General features: G+C 51.9%; 2 protein-coding genes across 5 annotated transcripts in view; one reads left to right on the top strand and one right to left on the bottom strand.

Annotated features, from left to right (window-relative positions):
• Positions 1-4536, top strand: part of STK24 (serine/threonine kinase 24) — a 104164-nt gene extending 99628 nt beyond the window's left edge. For both annotated transcript variants that reach the window (XM_054719895.1, XM_054719896.1), the window contains one exon: positions 1706-4536. In XM_054719895.1, the coding sequence (XP_054575870.1) occupies positions 1706-1742 (37 nt within the window). In that variant the 3' untranslated portion in view covers positions 1743-4536. The remainder of the gene's footprint in view (positions 1-1705) is intronic.
• Positions 4537-5747: 1211 nt separating this feature from the next.
• Positions 5748-18554, bottom strand: part of FARP1 (FERM, ARH/RhoGEF and pleckstrin domain protein 1) — a 291962-nt gene continuing 279155 nt past the window's right edge. For all 3 annotated transcript variants that reach the window (XM_054719893.1, XM_054719892.1, XM_054719894.1), the window contains exons 20-27: positions 16329-16397; positions 16006-16095; positions 15238-15320; positions 15049-15161; positions 14358-14524; positions 9433-9540; positions 8872-9023; positions 5748-7383 (exon numbers count right to left, since the gene is read on the bottom strand). In XM_054719893.1, the coding sequence (XP_054575868.1) occupies positions 7302-7383; positions 8872-9023; positions 9433-9540; positions 14358-14524; positions 15049-15161; positions 15238-15320; positions 16006-16095; positions 16329-16397 (864 nt within the window). In that variant the 3' untranslated portion in view covers positions 5748-7301. The remainder of the gene's footprint in view (positions 7384-8871; positions 9024-9432; positions 9541-14357; positions 14525-15048; positions 15162-15237; positions 15321-16005; positions 16096-16328; positions 16398-18554) is intronic.

Raw genomic sequence — 18554 nt, 5'->3', positions numbered from 1 at the left:
TGTGTCTCTTTCCTTCGTGGTGTGCGAATCCTGTCTCCTCCTCAGTCATCAGGCGACCCTGCTCCTGGGGTCCTTATCTGCTTCCCCCAGGCCTTGGCTGGCACTGTCCACTTACTCCTCCTGGGATCCCCAAGCTCTTCCTGTGTGTCCCTCACCCAGATGCCGCCAAACCACAGAGGCCCTTGCTCATGCCTCGTACTTATTTTATTCCCAGATGCATTAGTCAGTGGATCACCTCAAAAACGAGAACCAGCCTGGCTGGCGTAGCTCAGTGGTTGAGCATCAGCCTATGAACCAGGAGGTCACAGTTCGATTCCAGTCAAGGGCACATGCCCAGGTTGCAGGCTCAACCCCCAGTGTGGGGCGTGCAGGAGGCAGCCAGTCAAGGATTCTCTCTCATCATTGATGTTTCTGTTTCTGTCTCTCTCTCTCCCTCTCCCTTCCTCTCTGAAATCAATAAAAATATATTTAAAAACAAACAAACAAACAAAAAATGAGAACCGCCTTTTCTAAAGCATTTCAAAGGCTTCCTGTAGGTCTTAGTTGAGTTAACGTGCGGATCCTTTGTGTGGATCCACTCCTCCCAGGACTTAGGCATTTATGTTTCTTGAGAAGTGAGCCTTAGGATCTGTGGCTAAAGCATGCCTTTCAGGAGGATCTTGTGGGAGCACTTGTTCTCTGGCAGAGTGCTGAGTATTATAAAGGCCTGGGAAGAGGAACTCTAGGTTGGAATACTTACGTAAGTCCCGTCAAACGGGTCCTCAGTCATCTGCTGTGACTGGGTCCGTTTTGAGGTGTCTGAGGGAATCCTGGCCATGAGGGGACCTCGCACCCTCACCGCACCCTTTTTTCTATTCCAAAGCAAGACAATACTGTGGGATTGTTGGAAAATAGAAGAAAGTATACATGATCCCACCACTCTAGCCCATTATCATCCTTTTTGGTGCATTGCCTTCCATTATTATAAATGTGTCTTGAACTTACTAATTTTTTACATTTCTGAAGAGTATAGTGCTCACATACTTTTTTGGGCATTCTTTTGTGTTTGGGATAAACAAATTGTAAAACTATGTGTACAGTTTTGCGCACTTATTGACTTGTGTATAGATTTCATTGCTTAAATATAATTACAATTTCTAATATGTTCTTTTATTCAGCCGCTTTATTTACTTAACCATTTCTCTGTTGTTGGACATCAGAGTGCTTCCTAATTATTGTAATTACAAAAAACCTAGGAGACCATTTCAGGAAGTAGGTTACCTGAGCAAGCCTCAGTTTTTTTTGTGGCCAAAAGTGTTTCTTTGCACTGGTCCTCAAACCAGCCATGTTTGTGCATCCCAGGAATCTTACTCTGTCTTTGGTTAATACCGATTTTTCAATCTGATTATAAGTAAATGTGTATCATTTACTGTTTTAGTCATACGGTTTTCTCTCCTGGGAGGCTGAAACACATTCTTACTTTTTATTACATACTTTAGTTCTTTTGTGGCTGAATTTAACTTATCTGAAAAATTTTTGTTGGGATCATGATTTTGTTCATTTTTATGAATTCTTTATATAATAATCCATTGATAGTTGTTCCATATTTTGATGACTTCGCAGTGTATGAAAATTAATAGGACTTTGGTTATTGTTTGAATTTTTGCAAATTTTTTAATTTTGAGAAATGACATTTGTTTACTTCTATTTCTCTGTTTTTTCCTAGATACTCGCTAAGTGGTGGAGGAACTTCGTCCCACTGAACTTCCTTCGGCATTTGGGGTTTTGTTTTTTCTTTCTTCTTCATCCTGCTCCTCTCAAACAGTCAATGAACGCCTTTGCTGACTCCGCTGAAGAGCTGCACCGAGGGCTGGCCCAGCCGAGGCTGCCCAACCAGGCCTCGGCGTCCTTCCTCGCTGGCCTCGGCCGGATAAGTCTAGATGGGTGGGGAGGGTCAGCTCCTTCCAGCGACCATTTTATTTTATTATTCTTGTTTTTAATTTTAACCATAGTGCACATATCAAGGAAAGTGTCTTTAGAAACAAATACAAACCCTGACGTGTATATTTGGGATTATGATAAGGCAACTGAAGAAATGAAACCTCAGGTATCCTGCTTTAAGTTGTGCTCCCTCCCTGGGAGACGGAGAATCGCTCTGGTGGCTCAGTGTACAGATTTGTATATAGTGTCATTTTTACGGAAACCCTTTTGGCGTGCATAAGGAATCACTGTGTACAAATTGGCCAAGTGCTTCTGTAGATAATGTCAGTGGAGTAAATATTTGACAGGCCATAACTTGAGTCTATTGCCTTGCCTTTATTACATGTAAATTTTGAATTATGTGACCAGTGATTTGGGTTTTATTTTGTATTTGCAGGGTTTGCCATTAATAATAATTAATGCCCCTCTTAAGGAACACTCCTATTTGTACCTCAACAAATGCAAATTTTCCTCGTTTGCCCTACAACCCTTTTGGTACACTTAGAAGTTGATTTCCTTTTTCATTGATGGTACTATTTCTTAGTGTTTAAATTGGAACATATCTTGTGTCATGAAGCTTTAAATTATTGTTTTAAGTTTCTCCCCAATGAAGTGCTCTCGTCTCACATTCGTTTGGAACCGTTGCACTGCCAGCGCCGCGCCAGCTGTCCGTTCTCCCATCTGACTTTGTTGCACCCGTAGTGAAAGCTGCAGATCGTCTTTCCCACCTCAAATGTCTGGATGCTCACACAAATAAATTTTATAACACTTTCCTTGCATACTCTCTCTGAAACGTGACTTGAGAGGGCAGCGCGCCTGCTGTGTGTGTGTGTGGTTGTGTGGTGAGATGAGGCATTTTAGAACGCTCTAGGAAGAAGTGCCCAAATTCAAAATGCTGGATGTTCAGGTCAGTTCCCTATGCAACTTTAAAATTAGTCACTGAGAAGATAGGGTTGAGTTCTGCTGATTTGTAAAATTGCGCGCTCTCTTCCCAGGGACCTCAATTAAAGGTTCTTTTGTTCTCATACAGGAGCCTGTGTCTGCTAGCTTGGCAGCCAGGTGTCTACTTTTCTTGGCTTGTGACAGGGTCTTGCTTGCCAATGGGGCATCAATCTCTGGGTTTGTGGTATGGGAGTAGAGTTCTTACAGCAATTCGACTGTCTGACTGAAGTATGCGTGGCACTTTTATATTTTTGATAGGAATCATTGTCACCGCTTGGTGTGGCAGTTCTTGAGGGGAAGACAGGACTTTCGGAGGCAAGGGAGTTGCTGGGTAAACTGGGATGGAAGGTCAGGAACCTGTCAGCCTAGTGGCCTTGGAAGTTAACGAGATATGACAGAGGCCCGAGTGAGAGGCGTTTGAGTGGATGGTTATTGTTTAGGTTTGGTAGTTTCAAATCCTAAAATTAAATTTTGTTTTTTAAATTAGAAGTAGATTTGGGTGAAATTTCTATAAAGGATACACTTTGGTTAGGGGACACAGAACTGAGTTGCTATTCTGCAGCAAGGACGTTAACTTGAACAATAAATGTTGTGTTTCCTTTTGTGTTTCCCAGAGTATTCTGTACGCGGGAGCTTTGGTTTCCCGTTGCGAGGCCTAAGCCAAAGATGAGTTTCGTTCATTACAGGAGAATCACTCAGACCGAGCAGTGTTCCCCCAAAGTGCTTGTCTGATTTTAAGATGGACAACCTAGACAGCAGCTGACTTAAAGTTCCTAAAATTTGCCAGTGGACAGTGGCATATCAAGAAGACGCTGAAGCCAATCTTAAATATGAGTAATGGTTAGTAGATAGTCTGCAATCACTAGATTATTACACACAGTGCTGTCTCCCAGATAAAGTAGAAAATGACTCTCTTAGTTGGTTGGAAGTATCTTCTGTTGATTAAGCTTCCTGGGAAAGATGTGATTTAACTGAATGTTAAAAGTACATTCAATCTCTTCTGAACTGTTACTTTCTGTAGACACACAAACTCAGCTTGTTTTGGAGGGCATCTTCTTTAGCCAAGGAGGCTAGCATTTGGGTGTCCACTTCAAGTCCTTTATTAAAGACAGATGAGGTACCAGAGCTACAAGGGGACCTGCCTCCGACCATACAGACTGCTGTTGGTGTTGAGCCAGACCTGGGAGCTCAGCATTCAAGACGGATTTACTGACACTCGGAAGTCTCTCGATGCCAAACCCCAGCAGCTAAGAGCTTATCCGTAGAGACTGCAGATGGTGGTGGCGCTCCCAGCGGGGGAGACGGTTTCACACACAAGCACAGCTACCACCTTCTGGAAACCGAGGCAGGGGGCCGACCGTCTTGATGTAACCAAGTGCCACACACCTTCCGAATCTGACAGTTTTGTTCTCGAGTTGGTCTTGTGGAGTGTCTGGTTCTTCACGTAGCATTTGTACCTTTCTTTTGGCAAAACATATGGTCTGTTTATAAGCGTTTTTATATGTTCTTCCTTAAAAATACGGCTTCTGTATTTCTGCTATAAAATATGGCAATAACTGGGGAGTGCTGCAAGGTGTGTTCTTAAGCACAGGTACTGTATCACGCGGGGTCAATAAAGTTCACAGAAAACAATGACTTTTGTAAGTTCGTGTCTATGTGTAGAGGGAATAGTAGTAGATATACTACTACTGAATGCGCAGTTCCAGACCACAGTTGAGTAGGATATAGATAGGTATGACGATGGGTGCCAGGGGACTCCGCACCATCCTTCGTGGTGCTTCCACACCCACGGAAGCTCACAAATTCCTAACCCCCTCCCCCAAATTCATATCCGTAGAGACTGCAGATGGTGGTGGCGCTCCCAGCGGGGGGAGACGGTTTCACACACAAGCACAGCTACCACCTTCTGGAAACCGAGGCAGGGGGCCGACCGTCTTGATGTAACCAAGTGCCACACACCTTGCGATGGCACTAGGAGGGAGTGATTGGGCCCCGAGGGTGGAGCCTTCCTGATGCGATGAGTGTCCACACAGAGGAGACCACAGAAATCCCTCGCCCTTCCACCATGTGAGGAGGCATCGAGGCTGGCTGTGACCTAGGAAGGCGCTCGGCAGACACCGAGTCTGCCGGCACCTCCATCTTGGACTTCTCAGCCTTCAGAACGGTAAGCCCCCCTCAGTCTGTGGCATTTTTGTGATAGTAGCCGGGATGGACCAAGGCAGAGGGTGGCTCTGAAACTCTTCCTGGCAGCTTGGGGCCAGTGAATTGCCCATATGATTTGGACTTAGTTTTCTTTAGTGTTTTTACTGATTTTAGAGAAGGGAGAGGGAGAGAAAGAAACATCAATGATGAGAATCACTGATCAGCTGCCTCCTGCATGCCCCCTGGAGATCGAGCCTGCAACCCTGGCATGTGCCCTGACCTGGAATTGAACAGTGACCACCTGGTTCACAGGTCTACGCTCAACCACCGAGCCACGCCAGAGTGAGGTTTTCTTTGAAGTCACAGGGGAGCAGGGAGCACAGAGGTGCTACTCAGATCTGAGCCGTTTGCAGCAAACAGTTTGGAATCCTTCAGAAATACCGAGGTGGGAGTTTTCCTGCTCCTGCCTGCCATCGGGGCTGCTCAGTGCACCCGCGCTTCAGCGTCCCAGGGTCTATGTGAGAGAAGCCTCAGGGAACTCACCTCGAAGGCCCCTTTCCTAAAAGAAGTGGGGAGCCCCTCCCTGTCTGCTTCACCCTCCCCCATTGGGTTTAGTCCTTGTCTTATATAGCTACCGGGATCAGTCTCCTAGAAATGCCTGGTCTCCAGGTGAAGAGACTGTAAGTTGTTCAAAACGCCGTCTTTATTCAAGAGTCTGGTTTTCTCTTTCACATTCACCCGCAGTGACCAGCCAACTCCGCCCCTCGCCGGCAGAGACACCGACCCACCCGGATTAGATGAAAATGAAGCCAAGAGACAAGGTAGGTTGTTTTGCCTTAAAACTTCAATATGCTGGATTGTGGCGTGAGGTATTTTTATTCCCTTTTGTTAGTACTTAAAACCATCTGGTACACATTGTAAGGCAAATGATTAACACGTCTCAAGCTACTCGTCCATTTGTACATTGCCGATTCCACGCAGTCAGTCACAGCTCCACGGAGTTGGGGTGGTCCTGCGGGTCTTGGGTGAGGGCTTTCCCAGCGGTGGTGCAGGACGGGGAGGGCTGTGTCGGTTGGCCGCCCCTCTGCACTGCGTCAGAAAGGGCTTAAGAACACTGGGGAGTAGCAGCCACCGCGCTCTCAGAGACTAGGCCAACGGGTTCTGACTAGTGGGCCCAGCATTACTGGAAACCACGTTCCCTGTGTTGTCCGACTGTCAGGGTTGTGCCATGTCATACCGTCCTACCCCGTACCTGGGGGAATGAGTATAAAAAAGGAAAAAGAATGTTTTTTGAAGACAGGCACAAGATATACTACTACTGAATGCGCAGTTCCAAACCACAGTTGAGTAGGATATAGATAGGTATGACGATGGGTGCCAGGGGACTCCGCACCATCCTTCGTGGTGCTTCCACACCCACGGAAGCTCACAAATTCCATAACGAAACATCACAAATGGCCCTGATTACTGACATACAGGTTTCATGCTTGTGAAACAGACAGCAAAACACCCACAGCTTAATATCTTCCCATTGTATATACCACTCACACACAGTACAGTGATAGTCTAGACGTCGCACTGGACTTCTGCTTCTCTGAGCAGAAAACAACCTGCTACAGTTTGTAAATAGTCATCACTTGAACAATTTGGTCAGCTTGCACCAGGAAGTAGGTCTGGGAGCCAGCGTCTCCCTGGAGCACGAGACCCCAGAGTGGCACGTAGTGTGCGGCGAATCGCTTACTAATCAAAGGAGTAACTTCCTATTATTATAAAAGTAGAAAGATTGAAAAAAAACGAAATCTGAAAATGATCTCATTTGCTTAAGACTGTGCCATGTGTGTTGCAAACACTGGAGAATCCGTTTCCGTAAAATGCAGCAGCCTAGAAAGAGAAGAAGAGCACTTGCCCTGTCTTTTGGTCAAACGGATGTGTTTGTACTGCTTTAAGGTGCAGTCGTGGAGGAGAAATTGTCATTTGGCACTATATTAATGACAATGTTTTAATACTGGCACAAGCTAAAAACAGCCCGTCGAGGGAATGACAAAGTGCCTCCAGCAGTGGGAGGTGGGGGCACTTGTGTTCAGATGGGAAATGAACAGCGGAAAGACCAGGTTAGAAATGGTTCTGCAGAGACAGGTGAGAGAGGCTGTCCAACCATGTTTGTGTTTTCCAGACAGGCGTTAGTTACTAGGCATCATGAACAGAGAACGGCCGCCAGGAGAGCAGCCACGGCTGAGCCAGCTGACGGCGTCCGGCCATCAGTACACGTGGGATTCTTTGTGACTCAGAGAGTGGGCGCGGGAGGCCGCGCTGGTGGCACTTCGGATCACCTCCATCCACCTAGAGCAAGAAAGCAGAACGGCTGTCAAGGGCCACTTTTTACAAACGCACGTCTCTGATTTCTTATTTGTAATCTGCCACTTTAGCAGGTGAGTTCTTAAATGAACTATCAGCACCCCCGTAATAGAAAGCAGGGTTAGGGTGCCTTCAGGTGTTCCTCAGTCTGTTTGAGGACCGCTGACCTCCGTGTACTCAATTTGCAGACGTGCCTTGCCCAAGATGTGGCAGCCCATCTCTTTAGAGCCGTGAGAGGTGAGGTGGCGCCTGGCTGTTGGGGAACGAACGCTCTGTCTCGTAACCCTTCCTACGGACACTGGTGTGCATCCCGTCCTGCGTAGGGGACTGTGTTCTGTGGTTGAGTATGTGGGGGACACTGGTGTTTTCTGGAGACGTTGCTGGTTGTCACAACGGAGGGAGAGCAACTGACATCGAGGGGTAGCGGCCAGGGGTGCTGCCATTAAGCACCTGCAGTGCACAGCATGGACCCTAACACAGAATCGTCTGGTCTAAAATGGCGGTGCTGAGGCTGAGAGAACCTGGGTGTGCCGAGCTTCCTGCCTTCATGGAGCTTACACTGGGCTCTGGACACTCCATAATCGTCTTTTTAGGGTCTCACACTGAAGGCTGACTCACCCTTGCCACATAGTGACAAGATCTCAACTTGAATACCGTATTTTCCGGCGTATAACACGACTGGGCGTATAGATTTTCCTGGGTTAAAAAGTCGTCTTATACGCAGGAAAATACAGTAAATTTTCTAGCCCAGGATCAAGTTTGAGAATTGCTACGCCCCGGTTCACTGCTCAAGCAGTACAGCTTCGAGGCTGCTGCTGTGGGAGGTTCTGGGAGGTGGTCCTGGTTTTAAGCCACTTTGCTCTCTTTACTGGGGACTGTGCACAGCGCGATTAGAAACCCTTGTGGGGAGACAAGTCAGGTGAGAGACTGCTGCCCTGTCTGTGGCCTGAGGACACCATAGGTGGTGGCTCCGCACTGACAGAAGCTTACACAGTCTCCTCCGGGGGCAGTTCCAGGCGCCCAGAATTTACCCTTGACATTGAGGAACAGACTGAAGCCACTGGTCAAACATGGTGGTCTGGCTCTCATACTGAGTCTCGCTAATAAGGTAACTCGGAGGCACTAGGATTCCTAAACCTCCTCATGTGGTCCTTTTGACCAGAAACTCAGCCTTTGACCACAGCCCATCAGGAATGTTAGGACTAAACAGCTACAGAAGCCACAGACTGATGAACACACGTTAGAGATTTAAAACTGTGTAGCGTTAACCAGCACTGCAGGTTAAGGACGGAGAATGTCTCTCTGGGAGCAGAAGGGGACTCTGGTGGAGGGACCCCGATTTATCCTCAGCACCTGCCAGGGTTGGAAGGACAAGGGCGGGAATGCCCACAGTGGGCTCTCCTAACAGCTTGCCTGGGAGAAATCCTATTGTTTAAGAGATGAGTGGCCCTTTTCTGCAGGGGGGGCATTTACCTTTCAAACGTGTATTCACTTTCGGCCCGGAAGTAGTACACGTGGGACTTGAAGTGCAGCTTGAACACGTAGTCCTTGTGGATGTCCTCGGACTCCGAGGGAATGGTGAGCGAGTAGCCAAGCAGGGGCAGGCTGGCCAGGGGGTGATTGTCCTGGGAAGGCCAACGGAAGGTGCGTTGGAGAGGTGGCTGCAGCCTCTTACCCTGCAGCAGCTCTGGGAGCCGAGGCACTTGGTCCTGGCCAGTGCTCTGTGGGCCAGCTAGTGCACCCCAGCCAGGACACAGGCCATCACTCAGTCGCTGCCCCTCCCCAACCAACCAGCACCCAGGTCGCCCTTCAGCCAATGATGTCAGCCTCCACCCGAGTGGAGGGTCTCATGCACGCGGCCTCTTGTCGGCCCCCTTCCGACACCTGGCTGCTTTCTCTCCATGCCTGCCCCATGACAGGGGAGGGTGTGGTGTTGGGGGTCCCTAAGGCTCTCCCCAGCCTGCACACTAAATGCTCGATCCCAAGGGTCACAGGGCCCCTGCCCTGGTCGGGGGGAGGGGGGGATAGACATACCTGGTGTGACTTATAGAAGAACAGGCAGAAGTTTGTGAACACCACCCACAGCTTCTGCCACCCGTTGCTGTTTTTGAATTTCCTCAGCAGGTTCCCAGACAGCTGATTCTGAAAGACAAGCGGGCCTGTGAGGCGCACAGGTGGGCCCACACACAGTCTCCTCAGTCCAGGGTGCTTCCTGAGACAGACTGACAGTGGCCTTTCTCCCTGGTAGGTGGACCGCATGATGTGGTTAATTCTTTTTGTCACCTATTATGGGTTGAATTATGTCCCCATCTTCCCCAAAAGATGTGCTAACCCCAGCACCTCAGAATGTGGCCTTGGAAATAGCGTCCTCACAGCTATAATTAAGAGGCAACTGTAAGGAAGCAAAGCAGGCGCTTAGTCCCCATGGCTGATGCCCTTATGTGAGAGGAGAGACGGACAACACCATGGCCAGCAAACCACACAAGGGGACGAGGCAAGGAGGGATCCTCCCTTACAAGTGTTAGAGGGAGCTGGCCCTCTTGACACCTAGATTTCTGGAGTCATGACACGAATCTCGTTAAGCCACCCAATTGGCAGTGCCTTGTTATGGCAGCCATAGGCAGGGATCCAACACTCCTCAACCAGGAGCCCTCACGGAGCCCCACACCAGCAGCTCCTGGCTGCCATCTAGTGGCCCGGGCAGAACACTGGCTTTTGGGAGAGGTGACCTCTCCCCAGGAGCTAAAGGAAGAGTAAGTGGCAGGGCATGCTGGTAGCCCCTGTGACCACACAGCGTTGCCGTGAACTGCCAGGCAGCCGAGGCGACACCACGCGCAGAGATGCATGTCCTCGCGGGCTCTCCACAGCCCCGCCGTCACTGGCTGTGAAGAGGACACCGAGAAGGCCGTCCACGTCCCTTGATGGCAGCTCATTCCCAGGAGACTCACCGCGGAGGAACATGGTGGGATGGTCACAGCTTTGTGAATGTGACTGATTTGTTCCTTCACTTACGAGTGGTCACATGGCCACGTCTGCCACAATTAACAAGATGCGTAAAAAGTATACTGAGTCCACTTCTATCCCTTTGGCACTTATCCGATAACTTGTATCTCACCCAATAAACATTTTAGGGTACCCACTTAAGTAAGGCGGGAGTTGAGACGAAAGGTTTAGATGTGTTTGCCCTCAAGTTGCTCATAGTCTGATGAGGAGACGGGAATGAAGTAAATCAGGCTGACAGGGCACAGGAAGTAGAGCTCGTCCTGTGGACTGGAGTCAGCTGAACTGAGGGGGCTGCCACAGAGGGAGAGGGTGACCTCTCCCCCTGTCTGGCTGCCACGCACCCACTGGCTGAAAGGCACAGAGAACGGGGGGTGCCCTGGGTCCCAGCAGGGGATGGCACAACCAGAGTTGGGGATGTGGTGCTGCTGCAACATCACAGTGCATCACACTGGAGGCGAGGAGGACAGCACACGTTCTTTTCTTTATAATCCACGTGTTTATGCTGAATCAAATTCCCCCAGACAGTCCTAAAGATCTTTCTCTCAGATGCCATTATCTGTGGAGCGAGCCAGCCCCACCGTGTGGTATACACACTGGATTGAGGCAGGTTCAAGAGAACGCTCTAGCTGCCACTACCTTCAATCCTTTCTGGAACACGCAAGGGTATAAACTCTGAGTAATAGTCTAGGTGCTGCTTAACCATTCCCACTGGCCTTGCCTCCCAATGCCACTGAACCTGCCTCCAGTATGTTTCAGCCTCCTGCTCTGCTCACCGGCCCGAGCTCTCAGGAGGCCGCACACTTCTGTCTCTGAGGATGACTCTTAGGTCAGGACCAGTCTCCATCCTTGCCCCAGAGCAGCTGGCACCCCATTTCCTTGCTATCTTTCACAGTGGCCTCCTCTCCCCTCTCCCTGGCTTCCAAACTGCTCAGTCCCTGTTGGGTATAATGTTTTTTCAACTCCAAAGTCCTGATACCTGTGGAGGTGATCTTATTTGGAAACCAGGCCTTTGCAGATGTTAGCAAGTTAAGAGGAGGTCATACTGGAGGCGGGGGGAGGGGGGATCCTAATTCTGATGACTAATCCTATATAATAAAAGCCTGATATGCAAATTGACCGAACTGTGGAATGACTGGTGGAACGACCGGTCGCTATGACATGCACTGACCACCAGGGGGCATATGCTTAATGCAGGAGCTGCTCCCAGGCCCCAAGCCAGCCAAGGCAGGTGCCAGTGGGGGCCCCCTCACAGAGGGAGGTGACAGGAAGGTGGGGGCAGGGCCGGCGAGCTGGCAGCGCCAGCCAGGTGCCAGCAGGGGCCCCCCAATTGCCCCGCTGGTCACCCCACAGATAGGCCCTGATTGCCGGCCAGGCCTAGGGACCCTACCCATGCATGAATTTCATGCACCGGGCCTCTAGTGTCCTTATACGGAGAGGACGACATTTTAACACGAGACATACAGCCATACTGCCAAGTGAGATGGAGGTTGAGGTCAGAGTGATGTGTCCACAAGACTAAGAACACCAAGGGTTGCCGGTCCAGTCATCACCAGAAGCCGAGAGGCATGGAGCAGACCCTCCCCAGGGCCTCTAGCAGGAGCCCACACCTGCTCTTGGACCGCTGCCCTCCAGCAGTGTTAGAGGATATCTGTGGCAGCCACAGACAACTAAGTCCCTGCCACTGACTCTCCCTCTGTGCTGTCCTTCCATCCCGATCCTCACCTGTATCCAGATCCCTCCTGGATCTCTGCCGCCTCCTAACATCAGTCTTAAAATCACGATCATTTAGCCTCCGACCCCTCCGAAGGCAAGTTTGCCTGCTGGCCATCCCAGCCTCGCATGAACCCCCAATGCCCACTGGCTTGGCCAGACTTACAGCTCATCTTTGTGGTGTCCCCAAACCTCCCCGTGACTCATTCTACCTATGTGAGTCCTCCAGGAGACACCTGGGGGAGAGGGAGCGGAGAGCAAGAAGGAGCTGCTTGCTTCCCTTTGCCAGGCAGCAGGGCCCGGGCCTGGAAGAAGGGAGCTCGCCTGTCAGGCGGGGTGGGACAAGCATCTGGCACCCAAAGGAGCCCAGTGTAGACACCACCTGAAGGCATGCGCCTGGGGAAGGGGGATCTGGCACGGGAGGGGTATTTGCCGTGATAGATGAGTCAATTCCGTGTGTTGATCCTGCATTTTTGCCACCTTAATCCCGAGTAGAATAAAGGAATCGAGAAAAAACAAGCGAGTGCAAAGGGTTAAAACCACACCCCGGGGCTTGCTTTCATGCTCTATAGTTCTTGGCAAACTTCTCCAAGGGCCACACAGTAAATATTTGAGGCCTTTCAGGCCAAGAGGCAAAATCAAAGATACTTGCGTTTGTAGTAGCCACTCAGAAATAAAACCCGTGCTTGGCTCATGGGCTGTAAGCAACCAGGGCTGGGCAGGATTTGGCCCGTGGGCCGCAGTCTGCTGACTCGGCTGCTAGACTCACCTGACCATGTGGACGAAGGACGGCAGCTGCGTGGACGGCCACCCGGAAAGAGCTGGCCCCGAGGAAGCGCCTCTGGGCCGCCCAAGACCTACCTCCCGTGGGTATTTGCTGCATTCTGGAATGACCTACGTGCCTCGGGGGTTCAGAAGGTTTCGAGCCTAGAGGTCCCACACCTTGACAGTCGTAACTACACCTCACCTCACGGAGGATGGTGGGGAGCAGGCAGAGACGAGCCCCCTCATACGCTGCACTCCCACCAGCTGCACTGGGCTGGGCTGGGTCTGATCAGGTGTTTTCCCACCAGACGGGCACGGGTTCTTCCCCACTCCCCTTGCTGGGAAGATCCCCGTCCCCTGGAAGAAATCTCCAGCTGGCAGACCCAGTGTGACGGGAGGGAGAAGCTGAGCACAGAGGGCCTGTGGGAGGGAAGAGGCTGCCCGTGGGGGCAGAGACCAATGTTCCCTGCAGCCCCCGGGAGGCCAGGCGCGGCCGGGGAGCCTCAGAGTGTCCCCTTGAGGGTGTCCTCAGAAGCAGATACGGGTTTTAGGACACTAGCAGGCAAACTCGAAATCAGCAGCTCCACGGAGCTGTGAGGGTCACCTCCAGAAAACAGTCTCAGAGTCCCTGCAGACTTACATCCAACAAGGATGTGTGACACATCCCCAATACTGCTGGTTCAAAGAGCAAACACACACCGCTGCTCCTGGCACACTCTCTCACGGGGCATTGGGACAGCGTCTTTAGGAATTCAGAACTCTCAGGTTTTAGAAAGATAATCCCGTGCGTCTACCATATAGCAGTGGGGCCTGGGCGCCGCCCAAAACCAGACATGGCGATTGTATGGTGAAACATGACCATTCACACAAAGCACGGCCCAAGCTTCTCAACCGCTCGGGTCAGGTTCTGCTGCCAGCGGGACCAGAAGGGAACTTGGCGGTCTCAGAGCTAGCTGGGTGTGGCGTTTTCTCAAAGGGTAGGGATTATGGGCCTGGACTAGAGGGTACTTGGGGAATGGGGTTTGGAGGACTCTGGAAGGTGCAGTCACAATCTGGGGGAGCCCCACCACCAAAGCTAACTCAGGACAACTCCCAGAGCCCCCGGGGAGGCTGTGCCGTGGCCCTGGCGGGGGTCAGCTTTCTGACCCTTCTGCCTCCTCGCACCCGGTTCAGGTGTGTGGGGGGTGGCTGCTCTAGGACGTGGCAACCTCGGCGCTGGGAGCTCTCCATCCGCCTGCACTGGGGCCGTTTCTCTGCCTCCGTGGCGCAGACACATGGCTAAACGCACCACAGTCCCTGCCCCACAGCTGACTCCGTGAGAGGAAGGGAAACTGGGGCGATGGAGATGGCCAGAGAACAAAAGCTGTGGGGACGAACGAAGGCCAGGAGACGTGGTCGCATTCACCTGAGAGGTCGAGCCAAATGCTCAAAGGATGAGTCATCCTTGTCCCCCCACCCCACCCCGGGGTCACGGCCGGTACCTCCACGGCCACGCTGAAGTCCACCATGGAGACGCTGGTGTTGCGGTGCCAGCACACGTGCACCATGGTGTTGCCGCGGTGGGGGGCCTGGCGCTCCAGCGAGGTGCGGGAGGCGCTGAGGTCGTCCTCGGACTCCTGGTCGGCCACTGTGGCCTCATCGGGGGACTCTGTGGATGTGGCAAAAGGCGGTGCTGCTGATCTCTGCTCACCCGGGGGGGGGGGGGGGCCTTTCCTGACCCCTCCCCGGAGCTGAACGGGCCTGGATGGTTGGGGGCACTCAGTGATGTGGCCCCAGGTCCCCAAGGCAGCCACTGAGCAGGAAGTCAGGGTCTCCCTTCCCCTCCCTGGGGGCCAGCACACCTGGGCACTGGGCCGCTGCTTGCCCAGCATGGGGATGGCCTGCTTTCTCTCCCTGGTCGGTCACATTCCGTATGACCGGCAGCGATGCTGGCCCAGAAAAGATGCCTTCCCTGCTCCCTCACTTTTAAGGATTTTCATGTTTTTAGGAAATGGAATTTCCTTGATTTTTAGCTTTAAATACGAATGTAGTCCGCGGATCTGAGGCCCGCCAGGTAAGGTGACCTCAAGTGCATAGCCTGCTCCCCCTCTGAAGCCAGAGCTGCCCGTCCCTCGGCTAACTCCTGGGAGCAGTGGGCCCGCGCCACACCCGGGGGGCCTCCCCCCCACTCACTGTTGTCAGGGGGGCTGCTGGCGAGGAACTCGGGAGTGGGGCCGCTGCTCTTCTCCGCCAAATCAATGGCCATCTGTAGGTCCTCAACCCACTTCTCCATCTCGGACCGGGAGCTGAAGGAGAGACGGGCGTCAGGCTTTCAGACCACAGCAGGTCGCAGGGCGAACAGGTAAGAGGGCCCCGTGTTACCTGGCGGCCACGATGATGGACTGCCGCTGGCCCCGCAGGGTGAGGCAGTGGGGCACGCCCCACTCGTCTTCACTTCTCTCGATCTGTGGGGCGAGCGTTCGAAACGTTACTGCCAAGGAGCAAGCAAGACACTCAGTACATTTTCAGATGTTCACTGAAAGGGCCATGGCTCGGAGAAACAAGTCGGAAAATTAACCAGAAAGGGAGAAGAAAGATCAAAAGGCACTGAATATTTTCCGGTAGAGCTCATACGCTGCCCTTGATCCAACCACTCGGGAGAAGGTGGGTATACGCCAGGGAACAATCCTGGGCTGACTGGCCTGGCTGCGTCTGCCAACCAAGGGTCACAGGATACGGACACCTGCCCACTGGCACATCTTGGGGAAGGACAGGCAGCTCCCTGGTCTCTGCGTGGGCTCCATGACTCCACGTGGGTGGTGAGGATAGTGTCCCGGCCCCCGGGGCCAGGCACAGCGCCGTGGGGGCACGTTCACCCCACATGGCCATGTCATCTTGCCCCCACTTAATTCCAGGAGCAGGATACCCACGAACCCCACATGCAGAGGAGCAGCCAGGTCGCGGCCCCTCTCCAGGGAGCCCGAACAAGGGAGGTTCCCGAGGCACCTGGGATGCTCTCACTTCCTTGTCAAGTCCCTCCTCTTCCTTCCCCACGTCACCGTCCCCGGCTCAGGCTCCCTTCAGCCAGGCACACAACCTGCAGGCAGCCCGGAGGGCGAGGCCGGGTCTCTGCCCGGGCTGCGTACTCACGGTCATGCCGTAGAGCGGGAGCTGCCCGTGCACTTTAAACTGATTCGAGATCGTCAGTCCCCGACTTGTGTACAGCAAGACGTCGTTGAACTAGAGGACAAGGACAAGCGCAGCTGAGATGCATGGGCTCCGTTTGAAATCAAAACGTGCAGAAAGCGTTTTCAAGATACTGCATGGCAATTCGTTGATCTCAACAACTCCAAGCTGAGCAGCAAAGCTGCTCCTCCTGCCTCCCAGGTGCCTCCCCATGGGCAGCAGAGGCCTGGCCCTGTGACCCCACGGACCACGGACCACAGGGAGGACAAGCAGCTCTCACCACTTACCAGGAAAAACATGCGCTGCTGCAGCCCCTTCCCGGAGAGCTTGCTGAGGCTTCCCAGGCGAATGAATTCCTGCGGAGAAAACAGACCCCAAGAGTTGGCTGGGAGCGTGCAAACCTGGGTCCACACAGAGACGCTGGCTTCCTCACACCGTGGTCGCTTTCACGCTAAAAATCATAGCGATCACATTAACTGTGTACTGAATGCTGTGCTCCGCCGCCTCCTTCCCAGGAACCTGTTGGCAGGGACCATGGGCTCCACTGACAGAGAGGAAGGCAGCACTGGGGTCCAGTGGGGTGGCCCTGGTTCACAGTCAGGCCTGTAATTAGGCACTTATCCCCCGGGGCCTGCAGGCTTCCCGCTGTGTGGGAAGGAGCAGACGGTGGCCTGAGGCACTCACTGCCGAAAGCAAAGGGAGCCTGGTCTTGCGTGTGTTCCAGGGGCTCCAGGGGCAGGGAGGGGCCGTGGACTCAGATGTCAATGTCTGAGGGCTGGAGATGGAAAATGTCTCTTGCCTAGAACTTTTTTTTTTTTTTAAATATGGAACAAGGCAAAAAAGAAAAGGCTGCTAATCACCTTAAGCTCAAGCTGCTTCCTTCTGGAGGGAAATCCATCCAAAGATGTCCAGGCCTCTGAGTTTTAACCAGGTGACCCTCCTCCCCCCACGCTACCTGCCCGTCCCTGCTTCCTTTCTGTTCTGTTTAGTGAAGAAAGTGCTCCTGTAACCTAGACGGCCTGTCCGGGAAGAACTCTCTCAGGCACACAATTCCCAGGACAGAAAAACACCCTCAGGGAATAGTCCTGCCTCCCAGGACGTGACACCAGGCAGGCTGACCCAGCAGGAGGGCCGGGGGATCATGTCTGAAAGCCATGTTAGGGATTAGACTGCAGGTAGTTTAGGGGGCGTTTCTACGTAAAACTATCTGCTCCTCTTTAATCTCAGTTTTCCAAATTTCACCTGTAGACAAATCTATCAGAGTCTCCCTTCCGCCCATTAGGTTATGTGATAATTAAAGTTAATTAATGATAATCTATTGGCCTTGGGGTGTGGCGTGCCCCATCCCTCTGAGAGCCTGAGCCCTCCAAGTCACTCAGGGTTGACTTGGAGCAGTGAATGGCTCTGAAGCCAGCTGATGAGCAAAAGAATATGCAAATAAGGTGGGTCTGCAGTTAGTAACCAGCACCCCAATTCCGACCTGACCCTTAAAACAATGACCTTTACCTTAGCATGGGGTGTGTGCCTCATATGTGCTGTGTGCGTATATTAGCTCCATACATGAGCTTGTACAATTCAATATTATCACCCCCATTTTCCAGGTGAGAAAACGGAAAAGCAAAATGATTAGAAACTTGCCCCAAACCACCTGGTCAGCTATGGGTGACAGAGCCCGTATTTGGCTAAAAGCTTACGATGCCTTCCACAATGCTGTGCCGTGTAACCAATAACATACCAAGTGTACACTTAGTCCATTCCAATACATGCAGGTGGGGGGAGGGGAAGATAATTCGTACTTATTGTTCCTTTTACTCCCTTAAGTCTCATTCTATCCTCGTGACCTAGGAAGGAGAGGATATGATCCGTGCTCCAGAAGGGGAGGACCGTCCGGTTGGGGGAACGTCCCAGCTTCGGTGGAGCTAGAATTTAAACCCAGGACCTCCTACTCCAAGCCAACACTCCTCCCAGCACCCCGGAAAACGCTCCTCAAAATAAACGCGTTACAGAGGGTCTGTTTGCCATGTAGCATCATGTACTACATATTTTATAACACCCAACGTCAAGAGAAAAGTACATCGATTCCACAGGGCTCTCCTAAGAGTTCTGCGTGGATGGGTAAACGTGGTCACGGGCGGAGGCCTGGCGGGATTTTCTCAGCTGCAGAGCTGAAACAAATCCCAGCTTTAACGCCCCCCTCAGCACGGGCACGTGACTCTTCTGACAGCCTTTCCCAAGTGGTTTTCAGTCAGTTTTGTATTAGGCTTCCTGACAGAAATTCTAAATACAGTCAAACCTCAGTTCCCGAATGTCTCCCACCTTGAACAATTCAGTTCTTGACCAAATTGTTAATTGAACCTGATAACTCTCACGCTGATACATCGGCATGACAGAAAGCGTTCTCAGGCCACACATAAAGGAGAGAATGGGCGAGTGTGAGTCAGTTTACTGCTAAACCTCACATTAACATCTTAGGAAATTGTGCTGTGACTTTTTGTGGGTTTTTATGGTTTGTG

Source organism: Eptesicus fuscus, chromosome 8 (assembly GCF_027574615.1).
Source record: "Eptesicus fuscus isolate TK198812 chromosome 8, DD_ASM_mEF_20220401, whole genome shotgun sequence".
Taxonomy (NCBI): Eukaryota; Metazoa; Chordata; class Mammalia; order Chiroptera; family Vespertilionidae; genus Eptesicus; species Eptesicus fuscus.
Note: the sequence above shows the minus strand (reverse complement) of the source record. Positions and strands in the feature narration are given on the sequence as shown.